Source organism: Gymnoscopelus microlampas, assembly GCF_963454915.1.
Source record: "Gymnoscopelus microlampas genome assembly, chromosome: 13".
Classification (NCBI taxonomy): Eukaryota; Metazoa; Chordata; class Actinopteri; order Myctophiformes; family Myctophidae; genus Gymnoscopelus; species Gymnoscopelus microlampas.
In genome coordinates, this window is record NC_139950.1 from 1,017,845 (window position 1) to 1,036,399 (window position 18,555).

At 42.7% G+C, this 18,555-nt stretch overlaps 1 protein-coding gene across 2 annotated transcripts in view; it reads right to left on the reverse strand.

Annotated features, from left to right (window-relative positions):
• The window catches only part of ninl (ninein-like), a 115,814-nt gene that overhangs the window by 74,638 nt on the left and 22,621 nt on the right, over positions 1-18,555 (reverse strand). For both annotated transcript variants that reach the window (XR_014602101.1, XM_084076483.1), the window contains exon 5: positions 6,609-6,660. Coding sequence is in view for 1 of the 2 variants with exons in the window: in XM_084076483.1 (XP_083932609.1) it covers positions 6,609-6,660 (52 nt within the window). In the remaining variant the exon portion in view is untranslated. The remainder of the gene's footprint in view (positions 1-6,608; positions 6,661-18,555) is intronic.

Below are 18,555 nucleotides of genomic sequence, written 5' to 3' on the forward strand. Positions count from 1 at the left end.
AAAGTGGTTTGGCATAGGGGCAAAAAAGAGTGAAAGTACAGAAAGTACAGAGTGAAAGGTCAGGTTTACTAAGTATTGTTTAAGAGCATGGTTAAAAAGTCTGGAAATACACATTAACATGAATCCAACATGATAGTGCTGTGAGTCTATGAAGCTGCCTATGAAATCTAAAAGGAAACTTTATACAATATATAATGGGGGTCCCTGCTTTCTCTCTCTCTCAGCCAAGGGGTCCTTGGCCTAAAACGTTGAAGACCTCTGTATATAGGGTTGGGAATCTGGAACCGGAGGAACCGGAGGCAACATTGAGGAATCGAGACTACAGGCCATTCACTGTCACACTTCCTATAGAGCCTCAATTTACAAGCCGGATGCTATCCCCTTGGTGCCTGCCTAGTTAGTTTGTCATAGCTCGAAGCCTGTGACCCCCGGGGAGACCCCGACCAGGCCCCTGGGGGCCGCGTGTGGCCCCTGGTGTGACTATTGTGATGCCAGACCCCTGGTGTTTGGTGCGGATCGGAGCAACGGTGCGCCTCACAAGTCCGGCTGTTACGTTTGTGACCTCCGCCGTACAGCCATTAGAAAGGTAGGAGGGGGGAGCCCCATATATAGGGGTTTCCTTTTTACCAGTGTTGCCATGTCTGCTTATAATAAGCGACCCTGGGCTTGTTTTTAGACTATGGGCTTGTTTCTAAAGTGTAGTGGTTTATTTGGGCTTGCTTCATAATGTTGTTTAAACCAGTGGTCCCCACATTTTCTTCATGTCAAGGACCCCCAGATTAGTATGTATTTGTCCACAGACCCCCATCTGAAAATATTTTGTGCGAGGGACCCCCATACAAGATTTGCGTTGTTAAAATGTTTCAAAAATATTAAAAATAATCTACAATGTGGCGCCATGTGATGTTGTGATCTTGTAGATCTGCTAGTTTCAAACAGCCAATGTAACGTGGTAAAAATTAGCGTAGTTGCTTCTTTTGGGCTTGTTTTCATAGACCTGGCCGCTTGTTATTCTTGCAAAATCTGCCTAGACACTGATTACATGCATTACACCTGCAGCCTATTGGCTCTATGCACAGCAGCCATATTATCGCTTCCTTCACAGGTGTTACCAGTGATACTAATGAAGGCTCTGTTCCATTTAGTGTAGCACAGTAGTTCTCAGATTTTTGAATTTCAGTTTTCCACGACCCCCATAACTCTGAGAGTGTACACTCTCAGAGTTACACACCCGTAAAGTGCCATTTGGGAGTGTTTCCAGTGAGCCAACATGCACAATATCAGCACCCTGACTCCATCTGACCAGAATGGAACAGAGCCTTCATTAGTATCATTGGTAACACCTGTGAATGTCTTACAATATGGCTGCTGTGCATAGAGCCTATTGGGCGGAAGTGACGAGATATTGAATAAAGCAGCAGAAAAGGGCAAGGGAGAGAGAGATGGCCACTGTGCAGAATGGTTGTTACCAAGTTGCTTGTTTCTAACCTAAAATGTTTTCAGATACATATTTTGGTGTGCTGGCTAAGTTTATAATGAGTAATACACCGTCTGGACGTCATCTTGATTGAGATTCAAAACAGAGTAGTTCTATAATTAAAATCAGCTGTGTTTGGAGGAGCGTGAGCTATGGGAATCATCACACAGGTGAACGAAATCAAGATTCATTTATATTCATGAAAGTGTATCTATGTCATCATGCAGCACATTTTTGTTTACAGGAAGTAATTAAGATTGGCTTTTTAGGGACTTGATTTAAGAATACACAAAAATGGTTTTGTTTCAATTATTTTGTCATCTATTGTTACAGTAGGTATGTCCATATGATGACCACAGATATGCTCAAACATTGTGGAAAAACATATTTTTCATTTCACTAGATCGTTAAAGCCAATTACAGGAAAACGGTATGTGATATGAAAACCCTGTTGGATGGTCATTGTCATATGACTCATGCGACCATTTGTACCTAATTAAGTCGAGTAAAAAAAAATCTCTATGGCTCTAACCGAGATCAAAGCCCCTCAATCTATGACTCAAATTTGGAGTAAATCAGATGCAGCGTTCCTGAAAATAGGCCCCTCCCACACACTTTGGAGGGCAATCATAGCCAATCGGAATGGAATATGAACAATATGAATGATACGTTTTTATCACATGACACATGTGCACCGATTGGTGTGAGCTTTTCACAAAATCTGTAGTAGCCAAAAGTGTGCACACACACACACACACACACACACACACACTATCTCTGGGACCCCAATCTATGCTGGTCCAAGTGGTCCTTGAGGGGGTTCCAGGGGGTCCCCAGCAAAAAGGCGCTAAACCATCTTCACCCCTTTATCAATATTGTATACGTTGGCTATGCAAAAATAGCTGATATACAAGCTCACAGCGCGGCACGTGAGCTTGTATATCTGCTATTTTTTTTACATTTTCGAAAAATCTTGAAAGTGTTCGAAGAATCTTTTCTTCTGGGGGTCCCTGGCTACAAAACATTTTCAGATAGGGGTTCCGTGGCCAATCGTACATCAATTTAGGGGTCCTTGGCATGAAAAGGGTTGAAACCACTGGTCTAGAGCAGGGGTTTTCAACCAGTGGTCCGGGAACCACCAGTGGTCCTTGAGGGGGTTCCAGGGGGTCCCCAGCCAAATTAATAGTTAGCAACCAAATTGACCCTTATATGTCTGTAACTCTCAGAGTTAAATGAACACTGATGATGGTGATACAGTGTAGATTGGGACCCTCAAGAAATCAAAATGGTTGAGTTCCTGGCATATCTTTTCAAATGGGGGTCCCTGGGCTAATATTTGTCAATTTGGGGGTCCTTGACACGAAAAAGGTTGAAAACCACTGGTCTAGAGTAGACTACAACATAACGTCGTTCAGAGGTTCAGGTGGGTGGAATCTGGAATCAGAACTCTTTCGGGGTGTTCGGTTACTGTGATAGGCTCTATTCACAGCAGCCATATTATGAAGAAATGCACAGGTGTTACCAATGATACTAATGAAGGCTCTGTTCCATTCTGGTCAAACAGAGTCAGGGTGCTCGGTGCTGATGTTGTGCATGTTGGCTCACTGCTGGAAACACTCTGTTACACCAGTGGGTCTACAGTTGGGGTCCAGGGACCCTCATGGGCTTCCAAATGGCCCTTTACGGGTGTGTAACTCTGAGAGTGTACAAATGGAACCAAATGGACCCGTAAGGGTCCATTTGGTTCCATTTCTACACTCTCAGAGTTATGGGGGTCGTGGAAACCACTGTGCTACACTAAATGGAACAGAGCCTTCATTAGTATCATTGGTAACACCTGTGAAGGAAGTGATAATATGGCTGCTGTGCATAGAGCCTATTGGTCAGATGTCAGACGTTCCGCATTGTTTCCTCATTCATTCAGCCAGCAGTGAAGCCAGTGAAAGACAGCGGTATAGTATATAGTTTGGATGAGACACGAACCAACTTTCAGGAGGTACAAACACCTCTGAAATATCTCTCTAAAATCAGTGGTTCTCAAATCTTTTCATGTCAAGGACCCCCAAAATGATATGTATTTGGCCGTGGAAATATTCAAAATATTTTGTTCCAGGGACCCCTCAGAAGCAAAGATTGTAGTTACAAATGTTCGCTTTAAAAAATATATATTCAAAAGGTTTGTGCAAATTCTCCCGATTTTTCAAAAATAGCAGATCTACAAGCTCATAGCGTGAGCTTAGTATAAAAGGTTAAAGTGGTTAAAATTATCGTGATGCTATATTAACACATTTAGCAGGGGACCCCCTGGAACCCCCCCTCCTTGAACTTATATTTGTCTGTTCACCGGGTTTCTTCGGTTCGCGGAGCCCCCGCCGAACCCAAATGACGTTGGTTGTTCGAGTGTAGTGTGCAAGCTACCTTTACGCCAAAGATGGCTAATTTATGAAGACGGACCATACCAATTGGAGCCACTAGAGGCGAAATGGTACACAAATCCTACAAATGCGCCGGCGTCTGTCGGAAAATCTCTGTGTTTACTGGTACTAGATCCCGTGAGAGCGTGTTGCTGGGACAAAGAGAGGTCGATAACTTTTTAGTATGAAAATCTTGTGAATAATGTGTGTGACGATCGGGTCCAATATTTAGTTCAGTGACCATGGAGCTAAGGGATCGTTCAGAAGCTGTGTTCACGTTCACTCTTCCATTGGAATGAATAGACTCCAACCTGCTTCCTGTCTCCTAAAAAAGACATCCGCCCACTTCACACAGATACCGGAGATGGCATTGTCTTTTGCCTTGGTTTACGCCCAGTGTTGCCAGGTATGCTTATTATAAATTTCCCCCAAGATTTTATTTTCAAATAGCCGATCTACAAGCTCACATCGCGACGCGTTGTGAGCTTGCAAATCTGCTATTTGAAAATAGCTGATGCATATGTTCAAAGTGCTCATGTGGGCCCATAGTCGCTTCTTTTGGGCTTGTTTTCCTAGACCCGGTTGCTTGTTTCTCTCCCAGAATCTGGCAACGCCGTTTCATGCCTCCGCCACCTTCCTCCTGCACATGGGACATATCTTTTTGTTGGTGGTGGTCTTCCAGTACCTCTCCACGCACTCGGTGTGGTAGGCGTGGGAGCACGGCAGCACGCTGAGGCGCTCGCCGTCCTCGTAGTCCTGCAGGCAGATGGCGCAGCAGTCCTCGTCCGCGCCCCGCCCGCCGTCCCCGGTCTGGTACAGGCGGACGGACAGCCTCTTCCTCGGAGGTTCCTTGTTGTTGTCGCTGCCTCTTCGGGCCAGACTGATCATGACGCTGCCTATGCCCAGCACGGTGAAGACGAAAAAGAGGCCGATGTTCGTCATGAGCGCCTGTGTTCGTTCTCTTTTCTCGGGGGGTGTGATTTGGCGTTTTTTTTCTTCTCGGTTGGCGAACGCAGATGGAACGGTTATGTCACACTTCCGGCTTCCTTTTTCGTTCCTATGTTTTTGAGTGGTGCCAGCCACTCCTACACTTGACCGCGTGTGTGGGTCCGTTCGTCCGTCTGTTTGAGCACGGCCTCAACAGCTGCAGCTGATTGCAACACAAGGATGCAACCACTTACACTAATTCAAAGGCACCACTCTCTTCACACTGGGTGTGATTTTTTTCCTTCTCTTTTCGCTCTTCCTTTCTCTGCCCCGTCGCCCCTCTTCTCCCCGTAAAACTACGAATGATGGAGGAAAAAGGATCCCGCCCACTTCTTTACACCTGCAAACCTGCGATTTCGAGTCCGATTCTAATAATGATTCTAAGTATGGAGTGATTGATCGACTGAAGTCTTTACTGACAGAACATGCATGTACGTGACCATATCCTCTATGGAACCCTTCATCTGCCAAAAAACTCAAAAAACTCAAGATAGTTGGAAAGTGTGTTTCATTGCACTGTGGTCCTTTAGTAGTAGTCTCCCACCTTCTCTTGGGTTATGTCATCAATGTACCATGTTGTACACGCCGCGGCCAAATACAGAGTTTCTATGTCGCGTCTTGCCCAAATAAGGATATGCCCAAATATGGAGATGGCTGTACCCACATATGCCCCATGTTTCATGGGTACTGTGAACTGTTAAATAAATCCGGGTGGGGGTGTCGTTAGCCGTGTAGCCTGACAGCGAGTCCCGTGTTCGATTCCCAAGTTTTATGAGCGGAGGAGCGCTTTGCAGTGGTGTCAAGTGCATTTACTCAGTGTTAAGTACTGTACTTAAGTACAATTTTGAGGTATTTTTTACTTTACTGGAGTATTTCCAATTGTCAATACTTTGACTCCACTACAAGTATTTGAAAACTTAAGTTACTAGTTACTTTGTAGATTTGTATTATTATTTCAAAACATACATTAACCACTTCAGCCCTATTTAAATTTTGACTGTTTGAAAATAGCCGATGTGAGCTTGTAGATCTGCTATTTTCAAAAGATTTCTTATACATTTTAGACATATGATAACTTGTGAAACGGGACATTCTTACTTTCTACTTTTGGTACTTTAAGTACATTTTGATACCAATACATTTGTACTTTTACTCAAGTTTTACTTGTAACAGAAGTGTTTCTATATTGCGGTATTGATACTTTTATTTAGAATATGAATGCTGGGGTTCAAGTGGTTATCCCATTCAATCCGGGTACGTATCTGTGTCATTTTAGATTTGAGCTATAACCATTATTTTATACTTTGGGCTATTCAAAAATAGCAGATCTACAAGCTCGTAGCGCGGCACCGAGTGCCGCGCTACAAGCTTGTAGATCTGCTATTTTTGAAAAATCTTGAACATTTGTGCAAATCGTTGAATATATACATTTTTCAAAGCGAACATTTGTAACTCAAATCTTTGCTTCTGGGGGTCACTGGAACAACATAGTTTACAAATGTCCGCTTTAAAAAAATCACATTCAAAGATTTGCAAAAATATTTACAAATATTAAATAAATATATTTACAAAAAATAGCAGATCTGCTATTTTTGAATAGCTCAAAGAAATCTTAAAATGACACAGACGCGTCCCCGGTCTTAACGAGGTCAGTGGTTAAAAGGAGAAATCGCTTCAAACTTCAACAACATAATAATAATCCTAAATACGTATATTATTATAAGACCTACCTTGAGGTTGGTAATGTGTGTGAGTGGCGGGGTCTTCATCAGACTTCAGACTCTGCGGATTAAACATAACAATGGAGGAGGATTAAGCAGTTTCTAACACAACTGAACGCACACCTTCAACACAGACCGTGTTTAGACAAGCACGGTGTATATGTGTGTGTTTGTGTGCGTGTGCGTGTGTGTGTGTGTGTGTGTGTGTGTGTGTGTGTGTGTGTGTGTGTGTGTGTGTGTGTGTGTAACTTGTCCGTTAAAGCTGGTTTGAACTAGCAGAGTGTGCTATGACAACGTGTGTGTAGTAGCCAATGAAGTGTGTGAAAGTAAGTGCTCCTGCAAGCGTGAAATTTGTGTGTGTGTGTGTGTGTGCGTGCGCGCGCGTGTGTGTGTGTGTGTGTGTGTGTGTGTGTGTGTGTGTGTGTGTGTGTGTGTGTGTGTGTGTGTGTGTGTGTGTGTGTGTGTGTGTGTGTGTGTGTGTGTGTATAATCATAACAGACAGAACAATAGAGTGACCATAAGGAATTCCAGCCAGCAGACATTATTTCTGCTGGACTGAACGGAGACAAGTCACAGTCCAGCATGCACGCTCTCACGTGCACGCTCTCACGCACACGCTCGCACTCATGCGCAAGCTCTCACATACTGCCATTGCTGTGACATGCCCTCGTGTGTAACACATGCGGACGACTGTCAGAATGCAGACGGCCGGTAAGCAGGGTTGCCAGATCTGCTTATTATAATTTCCCCGCAAGACTTAATTTGAAAATAGCCGATCTACAAGCTCAAAACGTGTCGCATCGCGACACGTTGTGAGCTTGTAGGTCTGCTATTTTCAAATAGCTGCTTGTTTCTGTCACAGAATCTGGCAACACTGCCGGTAAGACATACAAATCTGTCCAGTTTGAACATTTCAATGTTTGACTAGAGGAAAGGTCACGGGGTCACCAAAATCACAATGTTTCACGATGAAACATTTTTTATCACATGACTCCAGATATGATGCGTCTACCGATCGGCAGTGGTGTACAGTAACTAAGTACATTTACTCAAGTACTGTATTTGAGTACAATTTTGAGGTATTTTTCTGTACTTTACAGGAGTGTAAATATTGTACTTTTACTCCACTACAATTATTTGAAAACTTTAGTTACTAGTTACTTTGCAGATATAAAGTATTAAATCATGAAGCATAAATTAATCACTTCAGCCTTAATTTATACATGGGCTATTTTATATACAGTGGAGGAGAGAGAGAGAGAGAGAGAGAGAGAGAGAGATATTCAATGCAAAGAAGCGAGTAGATGTGAATTCACACCAAGCAAGAAAGACACACATCATTTGCGCATCGATGTGAATTTGAAATATTCAAACTTGCACGAGTAAACTTGCATGAACGAGGTGAGGCATACACAAAATATATATATATATTTAACATTAAAAAATATTGGTTTTGCTGACTCCAGGCTCCACCCCCTTTTGACCTCAGCTGTTCTTATCAATGATGAACAAAACCTCCTAACTCCACTTTTTTCATTTTCCTGAAAAATGAACATTTTGGAGTTCCGGACAGCAGACAACACCACTAAGGCCTTAAAAACAAGGCTCCTGACATCCTAAAACAAACTAGTAAGACTACTTCTTGGCCTCAATCATACAACCCATCTAACCCCTGCTCACTTTGCTAGGGATGGATGGCTCAGGGTTACAGCAACGTAACAATGGGCCTGGTCTACAAGATACACCACAACATTGGGATACCCATGTACCTGTCAAACTACTTCAAAAATGTAAATGAAGTCCACGATCACACCACCAGAGGCAGCTCCACTGATCATGTTCAACTCAGATTTGGCACAAACAAGGGAATGAACTCGTTCTCATGCTATGCGACAAAAATGTGGAATGCCCTACCAAAAGGAGTAAAGGAGTGTAAAACCCTACTCACTTTCAAAACTGCCCTAAAGAAACAGGAGGCTGCAATTCCAAACTGGCCCCTGTCAAAGTCATTAACCTTTTCTAAATAAAGTGCTTCATATGCTGCGATGATTTTGATTTATATTAGGATAAATAGGCTCTATGCACAGCAGCCATATTATCATTTCCTTCACAGGTGTTACCAATGATACTAATGAAGGCTCTGTTCCATTTAGTGTAGCACAGTGGTTTCCACGACCCCCATAACTCTGAGAGTGTACAAATGGACACTCTCAGAGTTACACACCCGTAAGGAGACATTTGGAAGCCCATGACGGTCCCTGGACCCCAACTGTAGCCCCACTGGTGTAACAGAGTGTTTCCAGTGAGCCAACATGCACAATATCAGCACCCTGACTCTGTTTGACCAGAATGGAACAGAGCCTTCAACAGAACAGAGCCTACAAGCTCGTAGCGCGGCACTCGGTGCCGCGCTACGAGCTTGTATATCTGCTATTTTTGAATAATCTAAAGTGACACTGATGCGTTCCAGGTCTCAATGGGTTAATGTATGTTTTGCAATAATAATCCAAATCTACAAAGTCACTAGCAACTAACGTTTTTAAATAATTGTAGTGGAGTAACAAAGTACAATATTTGTCTGTGAGATGTAGTGGAGTAGAAGTTAAAAGCATAACAAAAATTGAAATACTCAGATAAAGTAAAAAATACCTCACAATTGTACTTAAGTGCAGTACTTGAGTACATGTACTTTATTTAATCCATGGTGTAGTGTATGGTTGTAGTGAGCTGGTCTCAGTCTAATCCCCTGTCCTCATCCACAGAGCAGCAGCAGTGAAACAATCATTATTATCAGGAGATGGAGGTCACGTGTCCGTCAGCGTGTGTCCTACTTTACAGCCCACCCACCCACCCAGCGCCAACATGTATTTACACACACACACACACACACACACACACACACACACACACACACACACACACACACACACACACACACAAGGGCTGACCCAGGCACTGTCGCTCTTTTACAGTGGCACACACACACACACACGCACACACACACACACACACACACACACACACACACACACACACACACACACACACACACACACACACACACACACACACACACACACACACACACACACACACACACACACACACACACACACACACAAATACCCAATACATATCATTTTGGTCCTTGACATGAGAAGGTTTGCGAACCACTGATATTTACAGTAGCAACATACGTTTTTTGTTTGTTTGTTTGTTTTCAGATTCAACCGCTCCCGCTGTACAGTAGCCTGCCTCCACCTGGCCTCACACTATAACAGCACCCACACCACAAATATATTAATTAAAGACAACAATTCTTTGCCACCACTTCCCTGTCTCTGTGTCTGCTTTTGGGTACCCACTCTGTCAGCTAGGGCAGTTCACTTTTTTAGTTAAAAACCTAGAATTTGTAGAATCCCCAGAAGCAAAGATTTGAGTAAAAAATATTTGCTTTAAAAATATATATTCAAAGATTTGCACACATTTTCCCAAAAAATATAGCAGATCTACAAGCTCATAGCGCGGCACTCGGGGAGGCTTTCAAAAGGGTCAACATGTGTGAAAGATGTGAGGTAGGTAAACTGGTGTGGCCTATATGAGTGTAACCTAGTTTGTTTTGGTGCGACTATCCTCGTGGCAGACCCCATGAACAGTGTTTGTGCCAAGTTTGGTGAGGATTGGAGCAACGCTATGCCTGTGGCCCCTGACGTGGCCCCCTGGTGGGACTGTATTGTTATGGCAGGCCCCTGTTTGTGTCAAGTTTGGTGCGGCTAGAGAACCGAAGACAGACAGACAGACAGACAGACAGACAGACAGACAGACAGACAGACAGACAGACAGATAGATAGAACGAACGGGACTCAGTGTAGGTGAAAAGTTGAGCGTGGACACTGTGGTTGAACTTTAAACCAGAACACCCATACATACAGCATTAAACATACAGACAGTCTCCAAAGCACTCCAGCATGGCACGGTGCCAGGCACTCAAACGTTAAGGTTACGTAGTTTGTATGACGTCTGAATAAATGATAGGGAGCGGTATAAAACCTCTGCAGTATTCATGAGCACAACGTGAATTATTTATGTCTGTAACAAGCAGAGAGTCGGAGAGCTGAGAGCAACATTCCTCCGGTGGAGTTAAAGCGCGTTACCTTTGGGTAGGGTTGCCAACTAGTAGGGCGTCCCTTAATTCCAGTGTTGGAAAGTAACTAAGTGCATTTACTTAAGTACTGTACTTAAGTACAATTTTGAGGTATTTGTACTTTACTTGACTATTTCCAATTTCCAATACTTTTACTTCTACTCCACTACATCTCGGATCCAAATATTGTACTTTTAACTTTTACATTTATTTTAAAACTTTAGTTACAACTTACTTTGTAGATTTTGATTATTATTACAAAACATACATTAACCCATATGTACATCATTTGAGCCGATCTACAAGCTCAGGCTCAAGCTATTTTCAAAAGATTTTTATACATTTAATACGTTTGAAAACTTGTGAAATGGGACCTTCTGCATAATGAGTGCTTTCTACTTTTAGTACATTTTGATACCAATACTTTTGTACTTTTACTCAAAGCACATTTTGAATTCCGGACTTTTACTTGTAACTGAGTATTTCTACATTGCAGTATTGATACTTCCACCACTGCTTAATTCTAAGAAAAATAAGGGACGCCCAGAAAAAGATACAATCTCACTGTATATATTATACGGTTTTTATTATATTAACCCACTTGAACCCAGGCAACCACAATCCCGGGGAGAACATTAGCCAGGAATAGCAGATCTACAAGCTCACAACGTGTCGTGTAATGTGACGCGTTGTGAGCTTGTAGATCTGCTATTTTTGGCTAATACATTTGGCGTAGACAGAAAAAAGTGTGTGCCTTATCAGTTCAACAAGGGACACGTCTTTTAGTTTCCAAATAAGGGACGATTCCGTATTTCAAGGGACAGTTGCCATCTTTCTCTCTCTCTCTCTCTCTCTCTCTCTCTCTCCTATAGCAGTCTAAAGCCCCTTATGTAAGTCGGAACGGCTAGAAATGTGAACTATTTCAAATAGATTACTGCTTAGCTGAGAGAGAGAGAGAGAGAGAGAGAGAGAGAGAGAGAGAGAGAGAGAGAGAGAGAGAGAGAGAGAGAGAGAGAGAGAGAGAGAGAGAGAGAGAGAGAGAGAGAGAGAGAGAGAGAGAGAGAGAGAGAGAGAGAGAGAGAGAGAGAGAGAGAGAGAGAGAGAGAGAGAGAGAGGCGCACGCGCACACGCACACGCACACGCACACGCACACGCACACGCACACACACACACACACACAGAGAGACAGAAGGGATTTGGAGGGAGGTGTGTAGAGACAAAGCAGGGCCAGGCTGGGTTACATAAATATTTCATTTCATGAAGAGAAAAGGAAATGAAAGGAGAGCAGCATGAAAAGATGAGATACAAGAGGTCACGATGCAACACAACTAGTCCATGTGCGCAGCCAAAGAAATAGGACTATGCACTTAAAAAAACACATTTATGTTTTTTTTAAGTGAGTCATGGGTCTGTGATGACCACTGTGACCACACCGCCCACTTCACACTGGGTGTGTTTTTTTTTTTTAAAGATTTTTCAAAAATAGCAGATCTACAACCTCATAGCGCGGCACTCGGTGCCGCGCTATGAGCTTGTATATCTGCTATTTTTGAATAGCCTAAAGAAATCTAAAAGTGACACAGATGCGTTCCAGGTCTTAATGGGTTAAGTGCATTCTCTTCTAAAACAAGCAACTGACGGTGCGTTTTAACAGCGGGCGACTCTCGGGCGATCGCGGGCGACATCGTCCAAAAGATAAAGAAAGTCTATGAGAGCCGGCGATCGGGCGAAGTGGGCGGGGGGGCGATGAAAGATGGATTTTCTTTATCTTTTGGACGATGTCGCCCGGCATCGCCCGAGAGTCGCCCGCTGTTAAAACGCACCGTAAGAGTATGCCTAGCGCCAGTGGTGGAAAGCGTACTCAACTGTTTTACTTAAGTAAAAGTATCAATACTGCAATTTAAAAGTACTCTGTTACAAGTAAAAGTCCGGAATTCAACATTTACTTGAGTAAAAGTACAAAAATATTGGTATAAAAATGTACTTAAAGTACCAAAAGTAAAAGTATTAAAATTAATTAAAAAATAGCAGATCTACAAAGCTCGCCTAGGTATAAAATATGGCTTAAGTGGTTAATGTATTTTTAATAATGTAATAATTTAGATCTGCAAAGTAACTAGTAACTAGAGTTTTCAAATAATTGTAGTGGAGTAAAAGTACAATATTTTGCCTGTGAGATGTTGGAGTAGAAGTACTGGAAATTGGAAATACTCCAGTAAAGTATAAGTACCTCAAAATTGTACTTGAGTACAGTACTTAGTTACTTTACACCACTGCCTAGCGCTAAGGTAGAAGTGCAATATATCAGCTTCCTATTTTCTTAAACAGATGAGACAAATAGGAAAATCAAATGAGCAGGAGCTAAAACAAATAAGTGTATCTAATAAACAAGATCCAATAAAACAAGAGCTCGTACAAGTAGTCGACAACGACAACAAGTAGGCCAGGCAAAGAGGAAGGGTCAGGGTAGTGTTTCCTGAAGAGGTGGGTTTTCAGCCTGCGGTGAAAGATGGGCAGTGACTCTGCTGTCATGACATCAGTGGGAAGTGCCAGAAGGACCACTGAGCGACGAGGCAACCAGTCGCCCCGAGGCGGCAGACCCAAGTGGTCGGGCAGGGGTGTAAAGGCTCGACCATAGCTTGGTAGCATACCGGTAGTTTACGTTTTAGACAGTGATTTAACCACTTAAACCCAGGGTGTAAAGTAACTAAGTACATTTACTCCAGTACTGTACTTAAGTACAATGTTGAGGTATTTTTTACTTTACTGGAGTATTTCCAATTTTCAGTTCTTCTACTCCACTTCATCTCACAAGCAAATATTGTACTTTTACTCCATACTTTTACTCCACTACAATTATTTGAAAACTTTAGTTACTTTGTAGATTTTGATTATTATTACAAAATGTACATTAACCACTTATATTTTGGGCCATACCCATTTTGGCCGTTTGAAAATAGCCGATCTACAAGCTCACAATGCGTCGCGATGCGACGCATTGTGAGCTTGTACATCTGCTATTTTCAAGAGATGTGTATACATTCGAAAACTTGAAATGAGACATTCTGCATAACGAATACTTTTACTTTTGGCGCTTTAAGGACTTGTACCAGAGTATTTCTACATTGCAGTATATTGGTGGTGGAATCAGCAGTGTGTTGAGGTGCCCCCGAGTGCACCCCTCCCCTGTGCTCAGTTTGACCACCTGAGTCAGCAATCACCTGGGTGAAGCTGAAAACTGAATTTCCCTCACGGGATCAAATAGGTCTAATTATTATTATTAATAATTATTGAGTGAGTCTGGACCAATGGTAAAACAAACACCATCAGCCCTGGGAAGGAATGCACTGAGTCAGCACATTAACACACCAATATCACTCATTATAGATAGAGAGACAAGCAGCACATTACCACACACACACACACACACACACACACACACACACACACACACACACACACACACACACACACACACACACACACACAAGAGAGAGAGAGAGAGAGAGAGAGAGAGAGAGAGAGAGAGAGAGAGAGAGAGAGAGAGAGAGAGAGAGAGAGAGAGAGAGAGAGAGAGAGAGAGAGAGAGAGAGAGAGAGAGAGAGAGAGAGAGAGAGAGACACACAGACAGACAGACAGACAGACAGACAGAGTAAGTACCAATACTGCAATATAAAAATACTCTGTTACAAGTAAAAGTCCTGAATTAAAAATGTACTTGAGTAAAAGTACACAAGTATTGGCATCAAAATGTACTTAAAGTACCAAAAGTAAAAGTACTACATATTTGAAAATAGCAGATCTACAAGCCCACAACGCGCCGCGATGCGACGCGTTGTGGGCTTATAGATCTGCTATTTTCAAATAGCCTAGGTATAAAATAGGTTTAAAGTGGTTAATGTATGTTTCATTATATCATAATTTATATCTGAAAAGTAACTAGTAACTAAAGTTTTCAAGTAAATGTAGTGGAGTAAAAGTACAATATTTGCCTCTGAGATGTAGTGGAGTAGAAGTAAAAGTATTGGAAATTGGAAATACTCAAGTAAAGTACAAATACCTCAACATTTTACTTAAGTACAGTACTTAAGTAAATGTACTTAGTTACTTTCCACCACTGCAGACAGACAGACAGACAGACAGACAGACAGACAGACAGACAGACAGACAGACAGACAGAGGGAAAGAGGGAAAGAGAGAGAGATAGAGATAAAGAAAGTGAGTGAGAGAGGTTATGAGAGAACGAAAACGTAAGCACTCAAACTGAGAGAGCAGGTAAGAAAGAAAGATAGAAAGCAAGACACTGAAAGAAAAGAAAGAAAGAAAAGAGAGTGGAACATCTTTGATCCAAAGCCAAAACCAACCTACAGTACAGTGCAAGGGTGGTGGTAGTGCGTGCGCACGCGTGCATGCGTGTGTGTGTGTGCTTGCGTGTGTGTGTGTATGCGCATGTGTGTGAGTGTGCGTGCGTGCGGAGTACCGCTGCCAGAAGCACATTCCACACGCTCCCCACTTCCTGAATGGCGGGGTCCAGTGCGCTATAAGGCTACCCTCCTCCTCCCTAAAGCCCTCTACCATTCAGCTGACTGGCTCAGGTATGAACTGAAACTCTGGACAACTCAACAAGAACCACACAAATACTATGGAAACATTTAGAACACAGGCTCTTATCCAGAGCTGGGGAGATAATTCTCACAGACAAGACACAAACAGACCGGTTACCCAACAGTTGCCGCGATGGAGAAAAAAACGGCACCGTCGGTGGCCAAAGATAAAATCCGAGAGGTGGATCAAGAAACTCTGGTGGTTCTAGCAACATTTCTTGGCTAAATGCTCCAGTTTACATTACAAATGTGTGCACATTGAACCAGCTCGTTTTTAATGACGGGGGGGGGTCGCCCAAAAAATCCCTCATAATATGGGGTTGTGGTAAGAAAAAAGTTTAAGAACCCCTGCTCTAGTCAATAAACAACAAGGTAAATACTCATATAAGAATGAGTCCAGAGAGAACAATGTAGTGCCTCAATGAAACTATCGGATACCAGCTTGTAGATATAGCTATTTTCACAATATTTATAATATGATTATTTTGGGTGGTCCCCAGTTCAAATATGATTCTTTTGGGTGGGGTCGCGGCCTGAAAAGGTTGAGAACCGCTGTCCTACAACACTGTATGCGACATGGAGTCGACAGCACTGGCCCAGTGCAGGCTTTTCGAGTCAAAATTCAAGCTTTTTTCACAATTTGTTTTAAACGTTTGAAAATGTATGAATGTTTTTTCAAACATGGCGATTATGCAAAGAAATTCTGATTAACTATTAGGCAATTATGTAGTAAGACGAAGAGTGACAGGCCTACAACTTTCACTGTAATTTGGGAGCGGAATAGGGGGCAAAACTCTGACACTGCACAGGAAAACCTACCCAGCCAGCACACCGGCTATGTTTCCATCTCCTTGTCAAAGGAATTGTAAGCAACATTTCTAACGTGAAAATAAAATGCCAGTCAGCTACGTTTCCTTCAGAGAAGGCCAGCAGAGCACACACACTAGCGCACACTCGCGCACGCACACGCACGCACACGCACACACACACACACACACACACACACACACACACACACACACACACACACTGATTACCAGTGGTGGAAAGTAACTAGGTACCCAAGTACTGTACTTAAGTACAATGTTGAGGTATTTGTACTTTACTTGGGTATCTCCAATTTCCAATACTTTTACTCCACCACATCTCAGAGGCAAATATTGTACTTTCCCTCCACTACAATTATTTGCTATTCCCCCACCATGCTGGCTGCAGAACAATTACCACGCCATTGATTACAATAGGGATCTGACCGAACTTCACACTTGATTTTATTACCGTATAATCACCTGCCCTTCCAGCCAAAAGCAGTTGTTTCCGGTTGCTTTCCAAGATGGTGGATTTGAATTTGCCGAAAAAGTGGCTTAAAAACAGGTCTGTAGACTGCTCCCTCAGTCCATATGTTTTTTACAGTCTATGTGTAACAGAGTGCTTCACAACCTAATATCTCCCCCGAGCGATAGGGAATTCCCTTTGGCTTAGTGGTTAAAGTGGTGGTGCCATGGTTTTGCACTTTTTCTGTTTTGTCTATGAGGTTCATTAAGCCGCCTGGTGGTGTTTTTATGGTGTTTTATGTCTTCTCTGACTATTTGGAGTTTCTACCTGGAGGCTGAAACCTTGAGGGTCAAACATGCCAATAGAAAAACAGCCCTTTAATGACACAGTAAAATGATACCCTCCCCCTCATTATCATAACACAACAGGTGTGGGCATGAGGAGGAGGAGGGACTAGGACAGGTGGGTGGTGCTAAGGTGGTGGAGGAGGTGCACATATGTTTTTATGTGTCCACATAAAAACATAATTTTAACACTTTCTGTACACTTTTTTGAAAAAAAATCTTCCTCCTAGTATAACCATAATACCTGATGATTATGTTTTACTGAAAATCACGGCACCCCGTCTTTAAGATGTGGGCTTTCCACGTGGGAGACCCGGGTTCGAATCCCGGGCGTTACATATGGTCTAAATGTCTCAATGGAAGAGTAGGCAGACCATAATCAGTTCCGGATCGCAGCATTAATTATGTTTTTACAGTGAGATTCAGTCAACCGTTTATCACATAATTTCTTAATTATAATTGTCCATGATTTTCCGTGTGGCGCCACTCACACCATTCATCGCAACTTGGCATGACAAGTCCAGAAAGACCACCGAACCCAATCCAAAAAGGGTCATTTCATTATACTTTGGTTGCGCCGCCGGGTGTTGTGCGCCGAAAATAGCCCTCTGCGACGCGTTGCAGCGCGACGAGCAGTGGCGGAAAAAGTACTCAAATGTTTCACTTAAGTAAAAGTATCAATACTGCAATGTAGAAGCACTCTGTTACAAGTAAAAGTCTGGAATTCAAAATGTTACTTGAGTAAAAGTACAAAAGTATCGGCATCAAAATATACTAGTACCAAAAGTAAAAGTACTTGAATGTTTGAAAATAGCAGATCTACAAGCTCACAACGCGTTCGAGTAGCTTGTAGATCGGCTATTTTCAAATAGCCTATGCATAAAACAGGGCTGAAGTGGTTAATGTATGTTTTATACTATAATAATGTATCTCTGCAAAGTAACTACTAACTAAAGTTATCATGTAATTGTAGTGGAGTAAAAGTACAATATTTTCCTCAGAGATGTAGTGGAGTAAAAGCATTGAAAATTGGAAATACTCCAGTAAAGTAAACGTACCTCAAAATTGTACTTAAGTACAGTACTTGAGTAAATGTACTTAGTTACTTTACACCACTGGCGACGAGACGTATAAGGGCTTGTAGATTCGGAGTGGGTGATGACCGACGGCGCAAACCGAGTATGAAATAAATCAGGCAAATCGGGATGTGTTTGACATCTAAGCCAGGTTCCCTCCAGTAACAATACTGTCCATTCAACAAGGGCCCGGGGGTTTGTAGATTTAAGAAGGAATGGAGAGAGAGAGAGAGAGGGGGTTTTGGGGTGTGTGTGTGTGTGTGTGTGTGTGTGTGTGTGTGGTGGGAGGGGGGTTGGAGGGATAATTTTGGGGCTTTCTCTCAGGCTGCGCAGAATGAACGGTCGCAGGCTCTCTGCCAGAAGAACCAGAGAGACCGGCAGTCTCCAGTTAACCATCCAATCCAACACTGTCCACTCCACTGTAAACACACTGCCACACACACACACACACACACACACACACTCAGAGAGAGAGAGAGACGGAGGAGAGAGAGAGAGAGAGAGAGAGAGAGA